The sequence below is a fragment of the Melopsittacus undulatus genome, chromosome 1, assembly GCF_012275295.1.
Source record: "Melopsittacus undulatus isolate bMelUnd1 chromosome 1, bMelUnd1.mat.Z, whole genome shotgun sequence".
Lineage (NCBI taxonomy): Eukaryota > Metazoa > Chordata > Aves > Psittaciformes > Psittaculidae > Melopsittacus > Melopsittacus undulatus.
The window spans coordinates 119,242,814-119,261,249 of record NC_047527.1 but is presented as its reverse complement, the minus strand read 5'-3'; the positions used below and the strand labels follow the sequence as shown (position 1 = coordinate 119,261,249).

At 40.8% G+C, this 18,436-nt stretch overlaps 1 protein-coding gene across 1 annotated transcript in view; it reads right to left on the bottom strand.

Annotated features, from left to right (window-relative positions):
* Positions 1 to 9,630: 9,630 nt before the first annotated feature.
* The window catches only part of ITGA8 (integrin subunit alpha 8), a 109,730-nt gene continuing 100,924 nt past the window's right edge, over positions 9,631 to 18,436 (bottom strand). The window contains exons 29-30 of the mRNA XM_034066803.1: positions 12,285 to 12,407; positions 9,631 to 11,016 (exon numbers count right to left, since the gene is read on the bottom strand). Coding sequence (XP_033922694.1) covers positions 10,930 to 11,016; positions 12,285 to 12,407 — 210 coding nt within the window. The 3' untranslated portion in view covers positions 9,631 to 10,929. The remainder of the gene's footprint in view (positions 11,017 to 12,284; positions 12,408 to 18,436) is intronic.

Genomic DNA, 18,436 nt, shown 5'->3' with positions numbered 1-18,436 from the left:
CCACATATTAGCTGGGGCTGCCAGCCTGAGGAGGTATCCAACCTTAGCAGTGCTGCTTCTGCTGCTGCTTTATCTAGATGCTCACACTTTACTGCACATACTCAGAAGTGTATGAGCATTTTATTGCCAGGGTTTTTTGAACTTATGCAGAATAACTTGAAGTCTGTGGGAGACATGAAGCCACTCAACCTGCTCAGGCTGTGCCGCACACTGACAGGCTCAAGAAAGGACCAAAGGAGAAAGGAACACTGCATATATAACAGACTCTTGGATACCACACTCAGCCATAAAGCAGGGAAAGTGAGTGCTAGACTCTATTCAACCTGTCAGGATCTGAATACCTATTTGTTTCTCCGGAGAAGAGCATAACTGAGGGATGGACACCTCTGAGAAGAGACATGCACTTCACCCATCACACAGGGTGCAGAAAACAATACTGGGCACCTGGGACCCACAGGAGACTGAGTGACCTTCTGTCATTCAGTAACATGGGACCATCCTGGGGTGGGTAAAAGCCAATGCTCATGCATTTTGTAATACAAAAGATGCACACTACTCACTCATAGGAGCAAAAACTGTAACTGTGCACTCCTGGAAGACCAGACTAGTTGGTTAGCTGCAGCCAGACCCTCCCGCTCCCTCTCCCTGCAGCTCTATTGTCCCACTGCACCATGGGCTGCTGCAAACCACAGCACAGCTGAGAGCAGAGCAGGCAACAAAGGGCTGCAACAAGCTCCCAGGCACAGCGTTCTTCTGTGGCCCTGAGGCAGTGCATCCCAGTGGCACCCAGTCCCTCAGCCCACAGAGGGGCATGGAAAAAGGAGAAGTTGGCGCCTGCTGTTTCCTCCTTGGCACCAGACTCGAGTGGTTCCGTATGGGCTCAAGGGAGTTGCTGGAGAGCAAACCGACAGCTGGCATTTCCACTGGCTGTATAAGGCATTGGGGTAACTAGGAGAGATGCTCTGGATTGCCTTGATGGGACAGATGACTTCTATTTAGGTATTAAGATGCCAAATTTAGGAATCCAGAATAGGAAGTCTGCTTATGGCCTTGGTGCGCTATGACCGTTGCTTATTATGCTGCTCATAATTGTGTCATTGTTTTTGTATGGTTCCTGCTTTATTATATCCATCTGCAGCTCCGTATTTTATATTTGAAGCACAGGCTTTCTGTGCCACAGATTAGCTCTGTGCTTAGCACATAGAACAGGCATGCCAACACCCAAATTCTTCACTTCCCTGGAGTCCCTGGCAGAAGCACTTCACAGTTAAATGAAATAGTTAAGACAGTAGATAGTTCAGAAAAAAGCTTAATTTCTGCCTAGAGCACCAACAGTTCAGTTGTTTGCTCACTGGTGCCTGCTGTCTATGGCAGCAAAAAATCAGGAGTTGGAGGGCAAATCAAGAAACTGATTCTCCTGTCAGTCTTTTCAAGCTGTAGACATCATCAGTGTGCTGAGAAGGCAAGTTTTCATGAAAGCTTTAGAGGTCATCTTTGTATCTTTCTTTGTATCCAGCTAAAACAAGGAGTTACAACATTAGGCACAGACTGCTGTCACCCTCTTCTACTCATGCTGGTTTCACAGCAGCTTTGAGTGCCAATATGAAGTGACCCTGCCAGGTTTAACAAAAGGCGGTTCCTAGGCCAAGATTTTCAAGTGTTAGAATGATCCTGACTGCTCAGCTTCAGACAGGTCTGACTTTTCAGGGGGCACCCAGGAATTCAGTGCCCCAGCGACTTAATTTTCAACCACTACTTATGGTTGAATCAACATCCCAGCCTGGATGTTGCTCAGGGACATGCGTTTTCATTCCTCAAAAGCCACTTCAGTGACCCGATTCATGGTTATTTGTGTATGTGTATTCCCATGCTGGGCTGTACATCTCTCAGTTACAGACAAAAAAGGCAATACTCTGGTGTGCAGCAGAGCAAAGGCAGGGCTCTACATTGCTAACTTTTTGCTGAAAAGCTGCAGTCTTTTGTTGAGAAGCTCTAGAAATTACATGTAGTTCCCAGATAATTCTATGCTCAAAAGAAAAGCAAGTGTTATCCCGTTGGTGTCCATGGATGCAAAGTTGAAAAGAGAAGTATTTAATAGTTACAGTTCTTCCCACCTGAATTGTTCTACACAACAGCTAGGAAAACTGTAATTTGTATGACATTTCAGTAGGTTTATATATGACTGGATTGATGATGATGGAATAAGCAGACTTTTTCAGTAGGCCTGAGATGAATTAATAGCTTAAATCACAGTACCCACAACTACTTTCCTCATCAGTTTGGTTTTACTTTATTTCACCAGTTATAACTGGTGCCCCTAATAAAGCAGGTGTAAGCAGCTAAAAAATAACCCTATATGGTTTCACAGGTCTGTGGGGAAAATAGGGGAGCAGTCACATTCTTCTGCAGTACAGGCACTTGAACTTGCAGTAACTGCTCCCCAGAGGCCCACATTATCCAATATTGATAGAGCACTGTAAGTTTGCTTCAGCCTTTGAGAAACAGGAGAGGCCTGGTTTCCATCTTAAGAGTTTATTATCTGCAAGATGTATACAGCACTATTGTTTGGTGGCCTTGCTGCAGATGAGAAGGTGAGGGACGAAGTGCTTTGCCCAAAGTTACATGAAGTTTGTGGTCAAAAGAATGGACTGTGTTTGCCTAAGTTCAGCCCAGCACCCAAGCACAAGACCATCCCTTCCCTCCTGTGTTTTCAATGTACATTGGCAACAGTGGCCACCCAGAGGAAGCTGTAGGGCCTGAGGTGGTGGTGGTAGAGCTGTTAATAAAGCTCCAGGGTACATACTACAAGACAGCTTTGGAGGTCAGGCCTGCTTTAGTGGCCAAGAGGAATAGGCAGAGCTCAGCTAAGAAAAGGTCACTGGGGGAGGTTGTGTTGTTGGGTGGTCTGCAAGGAGTGGGCCAGGACATTTTTCTGGGACATAGGGGTGAGCCCAGGAAGAAAAATGGTCAAGAGACATTACATGGAGCAACAAAAGACCCATGGAGAGATGGTTTATCATTGAGAAGGTGTAGGTGTGTGTGAAAGAGCAGGATGAGTGATTTGGGGAATACCATCCCCAGTGTGTGCCTGGGTATCCATATTGATGTGGCCATTGAAAGCTGCTCCTCATGTAACTGCTCAGCAGTCCTGTGAGAATTACACAGCTGCTGTACGCTCTCTGACAGGATTGAGCCCTGCCCAAGGCTCCCTGAGGAGCGTTGGGGGGTAGCCACAGGTGAGACCAGCTTTTGGGGGGCCTGTAGTATCCAGCTGGGGCTCCACCACACCACATTGCTGGGAAACAACTGGTGAAGTCAGGAGTGTGGGGAGAGAGAGCTGGGGAGCTGCTGCTGCTGTGGTGTGCGTGAGATTACAGCTGGAAGCACAGGGAGCTGCGAGGTGGCCGGAGGGTGGACAAGCCACATGCCTGTAGGATGGAGTGAGGGCACATGGACTAAGACAGAGGAAGAGAGGGCAGAGAGGAAATAGGGAGGCTGAGCACAGAGTCCCTCAGTCCTTTGGCAGCCAAGGAATCCTCTCTCCTTGTCAGGTCAGCACTGGAGCCAGTCCACATCTTTCCAGGCACCGCTCCTCATTGGTGGTGCTCACACCTCTCACTGCCACCTCCCCTTCTCCTGCAGACCTGCTTAGGCTGTCCCTTTGAGTGGCTAACTGAAAGGGTGGTAGTTAAAAGCTCACCAGCTCTTTCTGAGTGTGCTTGAAAAAGCCTACTCGCATTTTTTCCTGCACTTTATTCCTGCTCTCCAGAAAAAGCATTTTTGAGATAATAAAACCAGCTAAGCATGATCTACATAAGATCAGTATATACCCAACACAGAATACCAACTGCAGCGATGGTGCTGAAGAGTCCACAACACATTTTGCAAGATTCACTCTTAAAGACATTGCAGTGAGTCAACGTATTGGAAGCCTAATGGCTTCACACAGATGTTGTTTGCTGAAAATGGCTGGAGGGTCAAGTTCAAACTTACTTTGTTCTACTAAATTACAGAACAAAGACTTGGCTGGTTGCTTAGTGAAATAATCTGTAATAGATACCATAGGACTGACTTTTTGTGTGTATATGGGCATTAGAAAAGTGGGGTAGAGACTAAACACCCCTTCCCTCCAAATCAGGCAGAATATATTCTCATCAATCATATGGGAATTACTGAAAAGTTGCACACATGTTCAGGAGACAGGAGATATGCTCAGCTTTTAAAACAAGAAGCAGATGGAAAGGAGATGGCATTGATTCCAGTGGAGTTTGTTGGTGCAGGTAATAATTAAACAAGCAGCACCCAACAGAGTAGAGTAAGGTGCTACAGAAATCTTTGAGACAAAGGGAATACATCCAAAGGACTGAGAACTGTTATGGTGTTAGAATTTTTCCCTTTTGTGAGAGTAACTGGTCATTGCAGAGCATGGAAGGTTCACAGCAGTGTTTGGAGCTGCCCAACCAAGGGAAAAAAATGGTCCTTCCCCTTTGCTCTGTGTTCCTGCCTGGTCTACCTGTTAGCAAGTGTCTTGTTAGATTAAACACAAATATCAATATTAGTAATGTCTAAGTGCTTCCTTAGTACCGTAATGAATCAAAAGAAATAGTAAAATTTAAAAATATAAAAAAATTAATTACAGCTGATATTAAATAGGATCACTGTCATTTTCACTACATCAGTTAACTTTTCAATTCCATTGCTGATTTTGTTGTGGCTCCTTCATCTGTTAGCAAAGAATTACTTCAGTTGAATTACTTAAAGCTGGGACTGAAGCTATCTACATATGTACACCTCCCGTATGAAGACAGGCTGAGAAAGTTGGGGCTGTTCAGCCTGGAGAAGAGAAGGCTGCATGGAGACCTCATAGCAGCCTTCCAGTATCTGAAGGGGGCCTACAGGGATGCTGGTGAGGGACTCTTCATTAGGGACTGTAGTGATAGGACAAGGGGTAATGGGTTGAAACTTAAACAGCAGAGGTTTAGACTGGATATAAGGAAGAAATTCTTTCCTGTTAGGGTGGTGAGGCACTGGAATGGGTTGCCCAGGGAGGCAGTGAATGCTCCATCCCTGGCGGTGTTCAAGGCCAGGTTGGATGAAGCCTTGGGTGACATGGTTTAGTGTGAGGTGTCCCTGCCCATGGCAGGGGGGTTGGAACTAGATGATATTAAGGTCCTTTCCAACCCTAACTATTCCATGATTCTATGTAGAGGAGCTTCTAAATATATGTTACAATACTTGATAAACAAATAAATTAATAAAATCCGAATAAAAAATACCATTTAAATGCCACTTTACTCCTCAGTCTCCTGAGTAAGCCAGGCATAGGCAGAAAGTTTCCACAAAACACTTAGTTTTTACTGGTTTGATAAAAATGCCTTTCTGTTACCTTTGTATAACACAGTGAAAGATGTCATACAGCCTCAGCAAATACTGAACAGTCACTTTGAAGCAGCAGTGAAGCCAGAAGCTTTTAGCAGATGCTGGAACAAATTCAAGTCTCATGTCTTTGCCACCTCCTTCCTTCTCTGAAAGTCAAAGAAGTGAATTCAGCCCTTCATTTAAGAATGAGAGGGATTCACAGATAACTCAATAGCCCTGTCACAGCTGCAGAGGATTTTTTTCCTTTCGTTATCTAATTACTAGGGAAATGGTCTTCCTCAAACTTTGCATGAGTAATGAATCAGTTGGTCACTGTGGAAAAAAAATCACTGCAGTAGATCATTCGTCTCGTTATCTTCTGAGGTCACAACTTCTATCTCCTGTAGCTGAGCCTTACTTCCAATCCATCCATCTTACTGATCAACCTTCTTGTTCCTGATCTACTCTGTGTTTAAAAGTTTATTTCTCCTCTACAGTCTCCTAGCCCTCCTCTGTAAGTCATTTATAGTTAACGTAGCATCCTGCAGCCTCCTTAAGTGCTTGATATTAAGTCCCTTGTGCCCAGCCACTTTGTGCTTATGCTTGTACCCATTATGCTTGAAGGACAAGGCTTCTGTGGTATTTTGTTCTCCTCTGGAAAAAGAAATCTTTCCAGTTTTAGGCACTGAGAAAAGTTGTCCTTCTCTAAAGGGAAGTTTCTTCCTGGTGTACTGAGTCAAACTGTCTCATCCTCCTGCCTAGTTTAATTTACCTGTGCTTGGTCTGTTCTCATGTGCAGAGCACATAGCAGGGGACAACAGACTGTTGTGTCTTTAAAAATGAAATCTTTTGGTTTTCATGTTAGTTGCATGTGGAGTGTTTGTTATAACAGAGCTTTGATATGCTTGAAAGTCTCAGCAGACACCTGAGATATTTCCTGATGTCTCTTTTGTGCCTGAAAAGGGAAAAGTCCAGATCTGAGCCCGAGTCTTTTTGCTTTTGCTGTGAAAATGTTAACTTTCATGACCAGGAGAGCAACAGAAGACAGATGTTGTTTGTGCTTTTGCCATACCCTTGATTTTTTTGCCTTTTATTTGCCTTCTGTGGGTATAAAATGTGCCCTCCCTGGCTTTGCTGTAAGGTTTGCTTGGTGTTTGGTCTTTACAGTGATGATGGACGAGGGCAAACCCTCCTTAACAGGAGAACTGGGAAGTTTAAGGTTGATGTTTTGTTAATATGGCTCTGAATGTGAATCTGGGTAAACCGCTGACAAGTAAAGCTAGCCCATGCAATGCACTGACCATTTCACATAGCATCCTCAATTCTGCTCTGCTGCTGTTATCCTCAGCTTGCTTCTGGAAAAGCAATACTGCCTGACACAGTCCAGTTTTGGAAATTGTTGCTGAAGTCTGCTTTACAAACCGTTGCTGAAACAAAGAACAATACACAACCCAATGAAATGTGGTGCATCAGTTAAGCAGAGCAACATGATGAAAACAAATGAAACCATCTGAAAAGTGAGTGGGACAATTACTTCCAGTCTTCCTTTCTGAAAAATCACCGTGTACAGTAGGGTAGCATCTTGAATGGTTAAGTGCCCCTTAAATACAACGTACAGGCAAAACAAGAACAGTGCTTCAATATTAAAAGCATTCCTGCTGTGTCACATCATGGCGCCTGCATAAACCGAATTCAAGACTTTTTATTGTTGAGAGGCACTATCGTTACACTACATTTTAATATGGATCTTTGCCAACAATCATAAATAAAACACTCACTCATAATTCCTAAAGGCAGTGTGTCAGATGGTATTTCATTAAAGTTTGCTACAATGTAGCGGAACACTGTAGGTCATGGCCACTTGGGATTTTCTTTCCTCTGAATATCTCTGGGTGCTTTGTCCATTCCCAAAAGGCTTTTTAGTTAATGTATGCCATGGCTACCAGAAGATCCTTCTTGATAATGGATGAATGAAATCACAGGTAAAGGGTAGAGAAAATTGGTGCCATTTTCAAGAGATGTCTAATGTGGGAATGTGACAGCAAAAAAGCTGGATAAGGCAGAAAAAATTTTAAATGTGGGATGATGACAAGAAAAAATTCTTGTTAATAACGTGGTGGTTAAATGAAAATTGTATTTCCTAAATACCTTTAAAGATTAAATCCATACGTGACAACATATTCAAATGTACTGGTCCCTGTTATGTAAATTCTGACATTTCCATAAAACAGAAAATGTCACTTGACACTTGATACTCTTCAGAAATCTGCTGCAGGGATGAAATAATTGGACAGCCTTGTTCAAACTCGGCAAGAAGCATGCAAAGTAAAAGATGAATGTCTTTCTGTTTACCAGACCACTGTGGTGGTCATAGCAATAAACAGTTTTAAAAGGCTTTAATTTATAGAGCAACCTCCTATTTTGTTCTTCTCTCTGGACCACTCCTGTATTCTCAGCAATTAGCTGCTCACCACATGTATTTGAAGTGTAAGGCTGAATTACTTTCACAGAAAGCTGCATTTAGTAACTCATTACAAGGCTGACATCACTGAAAAAAAGTTCAGTCATGTAGGGATGTGGCAGAGGTTATCATGCAGTACATTACTAATATACTAGGGGGAAAGATTATGTCAACCCCTGCTAGTGTCCACATCCAGGATGCAATCTCCCCAGGGGATAAACACTCTTGGCAAGCACTGAAACCCAGAAATCTTCCTTGCAAAGCTGTTTGCAATTTGCAGCCAAAGCTATTCACAAATGCTGGGACCCAAGACTACACTCCTTGACAGCACACGGCTCCAGACATTTCCATGGGGGACGTTTAATCTACAAGGATGTAGAAATATAAAACAAAGTATTGCTCAAAGTAACTGTTTGTCAGATCATGTGCCTCTAATTTGGTTTCCAGTGACATTACACAGCTGCAGCCAATGGATTCCAGCCAGGCCCAGCAGTCACTGAGGTTCTTTTTGGTTTAAATTTAGTATCTGAACATGTTTTGCCCATCATTAAAATGGAGAGTAATTGCTCAAAAGTGAACCATAGATGTTACAACTGCAAAGAACTTATTAGGTCACCTAGTCCCATCCTCAGAGCAATGCAGGATTGAAAACACATTGCAACAAATACTGAACAGAGCTGTGTTTGGTTTCTTTTTTTCTGTTCTTTTTCTTTAACTTTATTGTAATCATTAATCAGTATATTCAAAAGTTTAAGAAACAACCACAAATGCCAGTGTAAACATGCTTCAGGTATATAAGTAATATAAAGTATTGCACATACAAAAGTCTTGTGTTCGGTATCTCCTTACGGTGCTATTTCATCAGAGTAAGAGCTGTGCGGATGATGTGACTGTAATGAGCTAGCTGATCTTATTTCTGAGGTTGCTACACACAACAGTTTAATATTTACAAATGCTAGAAGCTCACTGTGTTTTCCATGGGAGAATGATTTTGCCTGGAATGTACGGGGTACAGAGGTGTGCAAATATGGGACAGGCTTGCTTTATGGTGATATTTATCAGCTGATTCCTCTACCAGGGGCCAGCTCAAACCCATTGAGTGGAAGGAGTCTGTTAGTGGTTTTCTGGGGGACTGGGAAGTGGTCAGGCCTCCCCGTCCTCAGAAAACAGAGTGAAGCACCTCAGTTTTTTGGGGCATGTGCCTCCTCCTCTCATTGAATCTCATGGGTACACTGCATCTAATAAGCTGAAGACTCCATAGAGGTCTTCCTGCAATTTTGTCTTAGATATGAAGATGGAACACACCTGCTCAGGTTTCTAGCTTCTGCTTGTATTTCACGGGTCAGCCTGCCTACAAGAAATGGTAAAACTGTAAAATCTCCTATCAGACTGACAGAAGTGGCAATGTCTCATGGCTAGTCGTGTCCCAAAGTCTTAGGAAGCAGAAAGGCAGTTACCTAAAAGGAGCCAAGAACTTGCAGAATGCATGAGGACATTCGCTGATTAAGAAGATGAGATGGATTAGAAAGGAGCTCAGAAGGGGAGCGTGGTGTGTGTTTCAGAAAACGAACAACCCCTCCTGAAGTTTACCCAACATAGCTAATTTCACACTCACAGGCAGCACTGGAAAACTCAAACTTTCAGGCACAAATTTGCATAGATGAGAACTTAAGAGGCCCTGCTGAGGTAAGGACCATTTGCTGATAGAAAAGAATGAAGCCTCTCTTCTTCAGACTCCTCGACCCACAAAAAAACCCCAACCCAATCAAACTCTTGCCCTCTCCCTCTTCTCCCCCCTGCCAAATGTATATTTTTATGCTCTTTATTTAAAAATACCTTTCCTTCTTTTTGTCCATGCTTGGTTGGCTGGCATCCTGTTTTTCTGCATAAGTACAAATCCTTTCCACCTACCTTGCAAGACTTTGTTTATCAAATCATTAGAATCAGCCCTCAACTTTGCTGAAATCAACACTTAAGTATGTTGCCAGCTTTTAAATTGTAAAGTAATAACAAAATAAGGAAAAGATTTCTTTATGAGAACAGTGTTAGGGTGTATGACACAAATTAAACAGAAGATACAACGGCAGTAGCCATGCCATTTTAAGAGGGCATTTCCACAAAGTAACAGGATGATGACAAAAAACACCCTAGCCCAAAACCCCCATGTCTTCTCAATATCACCACTATGGCTGTGATAACTTAAAGCAGCATTTCACAAATGATGGAATCCTGTGTCAGCTGTACAGGTGTCAGCCATCATCAATACAAGGAGAAGGTAACTAACTTATCCCCTTCTCTAGTCTGTGTATGGATTTATCTGTGTGTGATACTACCAGCTCTGGATTGAAAGAGATACAACATGTACTTGTTTATCATATGTCTTCTCTTGTACAATGTTTCATAAATCCACTTTGCAAAACACTTTCTAGCCAAGAAAGATGTGTTCTGTGTGTACAACAGGTTTACTTTTCTATTTACATGCAAGGTAAGTACATGATTTCTATTTTTTTACATTCTCTCAAAATCTAAGTTGATGATTATATCAGATACTTATCCTGAAAAGGTGGAAAATAAATAATTGTGCCCCATCTATAAAGTTCTTTATAGACTACCTTTGTTTTTCAGAAGTACTTTCACAGTACTGATGTATTGCTTGTCTCCCTGAGCCATAATTTCATAAGAGTTCTTATTCTTAGGGAGCTGTCAAAGGTATTCTGCATGATACAGTAGCATTCAGAAGCTTTGTCCTGCCCCATCTTCTAGACAATACAGCTATGCAAGTGTTCTCTCCTTGGGAGATCTGGGCTTGTTCTGGAAGCATCTCAGTATAACACACATGTTCAAAAGCATCTGCCGAAATGTAGACTGACTGGAATACAGGATAAACATTCTGTTCAGTGGTGAGTGTGTTTGTAAGGCAGTGATAAAGCTCCTTTTTTTGGCAAGGATGGCCATCATGTGGCGTGTTCTCAGAACATTGCATAGATCAGATTATGACACCATGTCACTTGCAGGTACAATGGAAGCCTTGTGGAAGGAATCCTTCATTTAATCCTCATCATGTCTCTAGTTTCAGGCAGGATTGTGACTTGAACTGTCACTCTCTTCTTCTATGCATCAGTAGTCTTGTTATTTGTCAGTTGTTGCCTGTCAGCCATGTCATCTTGAGGAGGTCTAGCTCTGTCAAAGAAGCCACACTGCAGGAAACAATCAACAGAAACAAAGTTATCATGGTAAGACAACCACAGGAAGACTCAGATGCAGTTTGATTCCTTACTCAGTCAACCTGAAAGGTCAGATAAAACCTATGGCAGGTTGATAGACTGTGAAGCTTTTTAATTTCTATTCAAATTGTTCCCTATGAAAAACGAAAGTGTTAGGTGCAAGGCATTGATTTTAAAAACTCAACTATTATGAAAGGTATCTTTGCAGGAGATGTAAAGTAGGTCTGAATGCTGGTACTGACTAATGAGAAAACTGCTGATTTCACCTCAGCAAGACACTCATTCAGAAAAGATATTTAGATTGACAAACTGTAATAATAATAGAGGTAGAATATGTGTTGGAAAATGTGTTCAGGACAGTGTTGCAAGCTAGACTAAAGATCATGAAAGATGAGATTCCTCTCACCTAACTCTAAGTGTCTAAGAGTTACCCTTTTGGTTGAAAGGTTGAAAATTATGTAAACTTCACAAGAGGTCAAAGGAGAGTACCACCAAAAGGTAATTCCTTTTATCCTCCCATGTTTTAGACATAGTGTTTTGCTGTTATTAACTGACCAGGCGAATCTGAAAATTTAGTATGGGCTGGACACCTACCCTATACCTTTAGGCAGCTAAGGGCAGATGAGCTATAGCCTAAAACTTAAGAAATTGTTGGGTTTTTTAATGGGAACTGAGAGGATGACTGAAAGCTGCATTGGCTCCCTGTAATACAGCATTTTCTAGTAACTTGTCTTAGAACCTGTGAAAGGAATCTAACAACCAACACAGAACTAGAAAACTTTAAAATCAGAAGATATGACATACTAATATGAAAGGAAATCTAAAAACTAATTCTCAAAGCTGGCAGTGTTGTTAAATGCTGTTACATGTTGTTATATGCTGACAAAAACTGGAAGTTCCTGAAGTACTCAGAGAAAACAAAGCTACAGTCACTTCTTTTTGAACCTAAACATCCTGAAAAAGAGGATCATGGGTCTGGGGAAACAGAGCCAAACTCTTCATGCCCATTTATAACCAGATTTTAATAATAAAGGAGAACTTTGAAAACAAGTTCCCTGCATAAAGGTCAGTGACATTAGCATGTCAGAAATGGCAAAACAAAAAAAGACGTGTGTATTGTTGCTTTTGATCCAAACTATTAAAGATGACAAAATTCCAGCCTCTCTTTTTCTGATCTGTCAGTGTCTTCTAGTATATTTTCATTTTTGTAAGGCAACAGTAACAGTAATAATGCAACATACCTTCCATAAGGCTAAGGTCAACATAGCTAGTACCAGTAGTCCAAGAAGTATTGCTAGTATTATAACCCATAAAGGGATTACAAAGGAGACATTTGGAGTGGACCAAACGACAGATGTTCTGATCTGAAATGAAAAGAATACATCAAATGAACCAAAATTAAGCAAGTAAAGCAAGTTTGCCAGTAGACTACAAAGGTTATAAGCATTCACTTCGATAGCATCTTCGAGGATTACAAATACACATTGCTTGGAATTCTTCCATATTGGCTTCATTTACTGCAAGTTCTTTTCCACTTGTTCATGATAATTACTAGAAATGGGATTTGCACTACACATAAGTCTTGTGATGTCAGACATATTAATAATTTTCACTTAATACAGAGTAGCAAAAAATATCCTTTTCTGCAGATGCTTCAAGGAATAAAGTTCTACTTGCATGCTGGTACAGCCTGGGCCAGTATGACTGACTTATGCTGAATTACTCTGAAACAATGGTTGACTTCAGCCCAAACTCTATTCACACCACAACAGATACCAGTATATTATTATTATAACTTTTGCTGACACACCAGTATGTATTTTTAACTAAGACTTGCACATCAGCTAAGCAGTCCAAGAATGAAACTCAGAGTGCATTGTCTTTATGATAAAGCCCAATGCACACTATGACGCTACTCCTTAAAAGAAGCCGAGCATATGGGCTATTATCTAAATGGGATATAGGCATGAAACACTCCCACTGTCTAAGGCTCTAGAAAGAGGCAGGTGTATAACAAGAGTTGTCAAAGGTTTTAATTGACTTGGATAACTTCTCTCTAGAACTTCATCTCAACAAAGAGTAATAATAACCCATCTGTATTTCTGTTTCTGGGACCATCCACATATGTAACCTCCTCCTCACTCTCCTCTCAATACCTTGTACAAACTTACTCTACATTTTAAGACTCCTCTTGGAAGGTTCCTTGTTAATCTCATTGAATATTTGCTCTCTCCCTGCTGCTCTCAAGTGGGAAGGAATGAGTTTGAACTTTCCTCAGCTCCTCAGCCACAATTATGTCTGTTCAGTTTAGTTTATTTTCTCAAAATCTCCTCTTTATTGTTAGCCTTGGAAATCATTTCTCTCTGGGGTTTTCTCTCTCATTGGTCCTCTCTCATTTACTCCTAGTCTCCTTTAAACAGGATAAGCATGAGCCAGATGGAAGTTATTTTCTTCATGACAAGATGAAATTGGTTTGCAAAGCAAACTGATTACACAAACTCTCAAGTGATCTTCCTCTTCAGTGGTTAGGTACAGCTAGGAAATCTACTTTTCTTAATAAGTTTCTTGGCTATTGCCCAATTTCTGATCTGCACTCACTGCAAATTCCTTTTCTGCTTGTTGGGTTTTTGTATTCTTAACTCACTGGTTGATGCACCTGAAATTCAGCACAATTTCATCCATGGAACAGCATCCTAAGTTTGAAGAGTGGACATGACTTCGTAGTCCAGTTCAAAATTAAATCCATTTCTGTGCCTCTCACTATTCTCCTTGAAGATGGCAGATTTCAGCCTTTCTGCAACATCTAGCCCTTTCCTCTCACTCTTCCTCATGATCAGCATACTTTCCCAGACTTTTCATTCTGCAAGCACCAGCAGATCTGTCTCTCAGCTGCTGTCATGCTTAATTGGAAGACACTTTGGAATAGTCCTTTCCACTTACTTCATCTGTGCAGCCTGCTGTCCCCTACTCTGACACAGCACTCTGTGAGATGGTGAGCTCTACTGATCCATATATTTTTTACAGTATCTCTCACTGTTATGAGACGCAGATTGTAATTGAAATAGGGACAAACTTTCCATGTGGGATACCATTTGCTTTCTACCAAAGCTTACACTGAGGGTCACACAGAAAAATCTGAAACACTGCCCAGTCCTTTTGAGGTTAACACTTTGACATGGACCTGCACCTAGAAAATTTAGTGCTTGCAGTGCTATACCATCATTGATCGAACAAGTATATTCAGTTACTACATTCTGGTGCAGCTGTAAATAGTTTTGACTCCAGAAGACCTCAAAATGATAGCATATACAAGGAACAAATATGCTAGCCAATTAAAGGGAAAAATATTATTTCAAGGCCAGCAGAATTAGTAAGAAACCCCATGAAATCCTACTCTCGGGTCCTAACAGATATTTTGCCACTTCAGGGACACCATTCCCTTCCCCAGCCTCCTCTGTGGGTTACTTCTTAACCACTGCAGAACTGTATCATTAGATTCAGCAAAATCAGTGCTCATTTAGTAAGGACAAAATGTCTTTGAATGGCTCTCCTTGTGTCTCAATGGTACTGTATCTGGCATTAAAATGCAAAGGCAGAGGAAAAGGTTATCTGAACTGTCTGCAGATTCCTCCCAGAAAAAAGCCAGTAGGGTCCATCCAGACCTCAAAGCATGTTTGACATCCTGCTGAAATCAGTGGAAACAGTCTATTTCATTAGGGACAGTGGATTTCATTAGGCTTTAGATAAAGCTGATAGTGTATGCAACTACAAGTACCTCTGTAGCCACTCTGTCTTCTTTTATGTACCACTTCCTGTGTGTTTGCTGCATTTGCATGTTGTGTTTTCTTTCCTCAGACTGTGAAGACAATAAGGCAACCCAGCTGTTCTTGTGATACCTATAGAGTAGCTACCAGCATGGGTCCAGATAAAGATATTTGGGTCTTCCTGACGACACACTGTAATCAATTATTAGTGGTGTAGCAGTGCTCAGATTTGCTTGTATTGCATGGGTTCAGAATCCCCTCTCCCTTCTTCCTTCTGTCATTCTGCCTTTACAGATAGTAGAGTCAACTTACAGTGTAATTTAAGTAGCTCAGCTGGAGCCTGAAAAATGCTGAAATATAAACAAGAAACTGCAACCTTACAGAAGTGCAGAGCATCATGCTTATAATCCTTAGATTATCAGCAGTGAGTAAAACAGACAGCAGAAATCAGGTCTCTCCTGTATCAAGCAGAATGCTGCTGCAAAGCTGCCACATCTCTCTTCCCTTGTAGGAGTGAGGCCAATGGCTAATGAAATATTTGCCTGCTAAAATCCTAAAACCATTTTACTGCACCCACACCCTTTTCCCATTAATCCTTCTTTGTCTTAGCTTTTTGAAAGCAAGGTTGTGCTAAATGCTTGAGATTTATTTCCTGAGCAGGGGATTATATGTAGTCGTCAGTCTCACTCCTGCCTATGTGCATTACCAGTAGAATATAACATCCCCGGACTCCTCTATACAAAGACTTGCAGGGCTACTAATGCAATTCATGGTGAATAGTTTGACACTGCAAGTTCTGAACACCCACGGACGCAGAAGCTGGAGGGAAAGAAAGAAACAAAGCATCCCTTCAGTTTTGCCTGCCTCATTTCAGTGTTTCCACAGAAGCCTGTCCCTCCTCCACCCCATGCTGTCTGCAACAGTTTTACATGTGATTTTGATTTAAGACAAGTTTGTATTATTCAGCTTGGAGTTCTATCATCTTCTCCATGTGGTAGGTTTAGTATTGCAGGATAAGAGCCAGGGAACATTTTTTTGGGGGGAATTATCTGTTTTCATCTAAGGTGGCCAATGTGAAGAACGAGAATTTTTACACACGTGTTGCGTGTTGGCATCGTACTTTCAATGTGTGTTGGCTTTCCTCTCCACTCATGACTAGAAGACCTTCTTATAGTGGACACTGAAAACAGTGGTTGCTTCTATGTCAGTCTGGTGAAAAGCACACAGACTTGAGAGGAGCCATCTGACTTTTGGCCTTTCACACTGCTGATTGTCTCACACCTTTTGCATGCAAAAGACTGACAAGGAATGCCATCTGGCTCAAGCTCTGAGATGAGGGTGAAGCTAACCAGACAGTTACGGTCAGAGCCTTTGTCTGCTATTGGAAATAAATTCCAAGCTAGTGTTAGCGCAGATGCTGTCTGACATTCTTAACTTCAGGATCATTGTTGTAGTTCCATGAAAGTAATTTGTTGCTCACGGAAGTATTTCTATACGGAGCTTTTATTTTCCTTTTTTAAAATGTGCCACAATGAAGCACATTGTAAGCAGATAAAACAAACATTATATTTTTTTGCCACTAATTTTTGTACAGTTTTGATTGTGCTCCTGATTTTGGTGTTACTTCAAAATTGTTTTTAACTCCACTGCAAGGCAGCATAACACAGTGGAGCATATGCGGTAAATTGCCAGTTCATAAGCAGTGCCTTGTGAATAGATGGGAATTAGGTTTTAATAGAGCAAACATAGAATCACAGAATGGTTTGGGTTGGAAAGAACCTTAAGATTACCTAGTTCCAACCCCCTGCTATGGGCAGGGACACCTTACACTAGACTACGTTGCCCAAGTCAGCCCAAGATGCAGTTGGCTTTCTGGGCTGTGAGCATACACTGCCAGCTCATGTTAAGTTTCTCATCAACCCACACCCCCAATCTATAGTCACAATTCTGTGCCTGCTAATGGAATTCCCACAAAGCTGTATTTCTCCTCTTGTTCTTTAAAAGACACATTTTAAAAAATAAAAATAACTTCTCCATAATTTAACCTGCTATTTTAGGCAACGGTAGCTAAGCTGATTATTATTCTAATGCTACCTCTTTTATTTCCCATGATGACCTTTCTCTAGTCTTTTTTGCTTACAAAGACTGAGAAACAGGAACTCCTTAGTACTCCTACATGTTCCCATCCAGCCTTTGCAGCATGATGTTCTTGTATGTGCTGAAAAAATGCTCAACATAAAATGTAAAAGCTCCCTTGAGCTTGGAGTTACAAGTAATATTGACATTTTTATTTACATTTTACAAATGTTTGTGCAACTGTATTTCATAAGGAATCTAAGCACATTTAAAATGAAAGTACTATCACTGTGTGTAATAGCTAAAAAGGGAGTTATAAGCCTTAGTCTAAAACCAGTTATACTCACTGTAGGACACTGGTCAATATCTTAGACTAGAGGCATCCTGTCTGAAGAGCCTTTCAAATATTTAAGAAAAACAAGCATATTTTATTAAGCACCAAAACTGGCTCAGGAATCTTAAATTAAAATGGAACAAACTATTGCTTATTCTACCTCCATATTTTGTATTATAAAAAGTACTTTCACCTTGCACATGAAACTTATCAAGTAGGATAGCATTTTTTATCATAAAACCACTAACAAAAAGTGTAAATTTTCTCTTGAATGGGAGATCTGTTAGCAAGGAAGTACAGCCAGTTGTATAATATATAGGTGTAATCCCAAGCCTATCAAAATTAATAGAAATACTTTAATTGATGTCAGTAGATTCTGGTTTAAGATCCAATAATTTCCAAGCTAATTTTCTGTTTGATGCCACTTTAACTCTATGGTCTTACTATACAAGATTCTGATTTTCTTATATTTCATAACCTTTCACACACCTATGTATCATGGCAGGGGGGTTGGAACTAGATGATCTTAAGGTCCTTTCCAACCCTAACTATTCTATAATTCTATGATCCTCTGTCAATATATAGACCTATATTCTATGATAATGGAAATAAAGACCTCAGTGCTGCAAATATGACTACATGACTCTGTATGTTACTGGTGTGTATGGGACTATTCATGCAATTAAAATTATATATACATATCGGCCTGCATAATTGGAACCCAGCACTCTATGAGTTAAATGAAGGACATATGCTCTATTGTTTTAGAATATGTTATCTACACTATATAAAACTGTACAGTTCTAGATGACTATTATATATGTACTTTTGACAATTAATTTAAAAATATTAAAATTTTTATTCCACCCTTGCATTGTCTGAAAGAAACCCATAAACTTCCAAATAAATCTTTGGAAACTTAAAATACAACCAGTGATCTCTTTCAGAAGGAGCAAAAATATTAAGCATTGTCCAACTTCAAGCAAATATTTCTTCTTGCAAGTGGAACATCAAAAGAACTTGTGCATATAACACATCAAGTTGTAGAGCTGGCAAGCATCCACTGCCATGTCCAGATATGAAACAACATAAAAGCGCTATCATTTTTCAACATTTTACAGTTGCCATTACAGGCATTTTGCTGTAAATCATCTGCAGCAAATAACAAGCATTATACTGGCTGGAGTAAGAGAATAAAATGCTTATCTGATCATTTGGT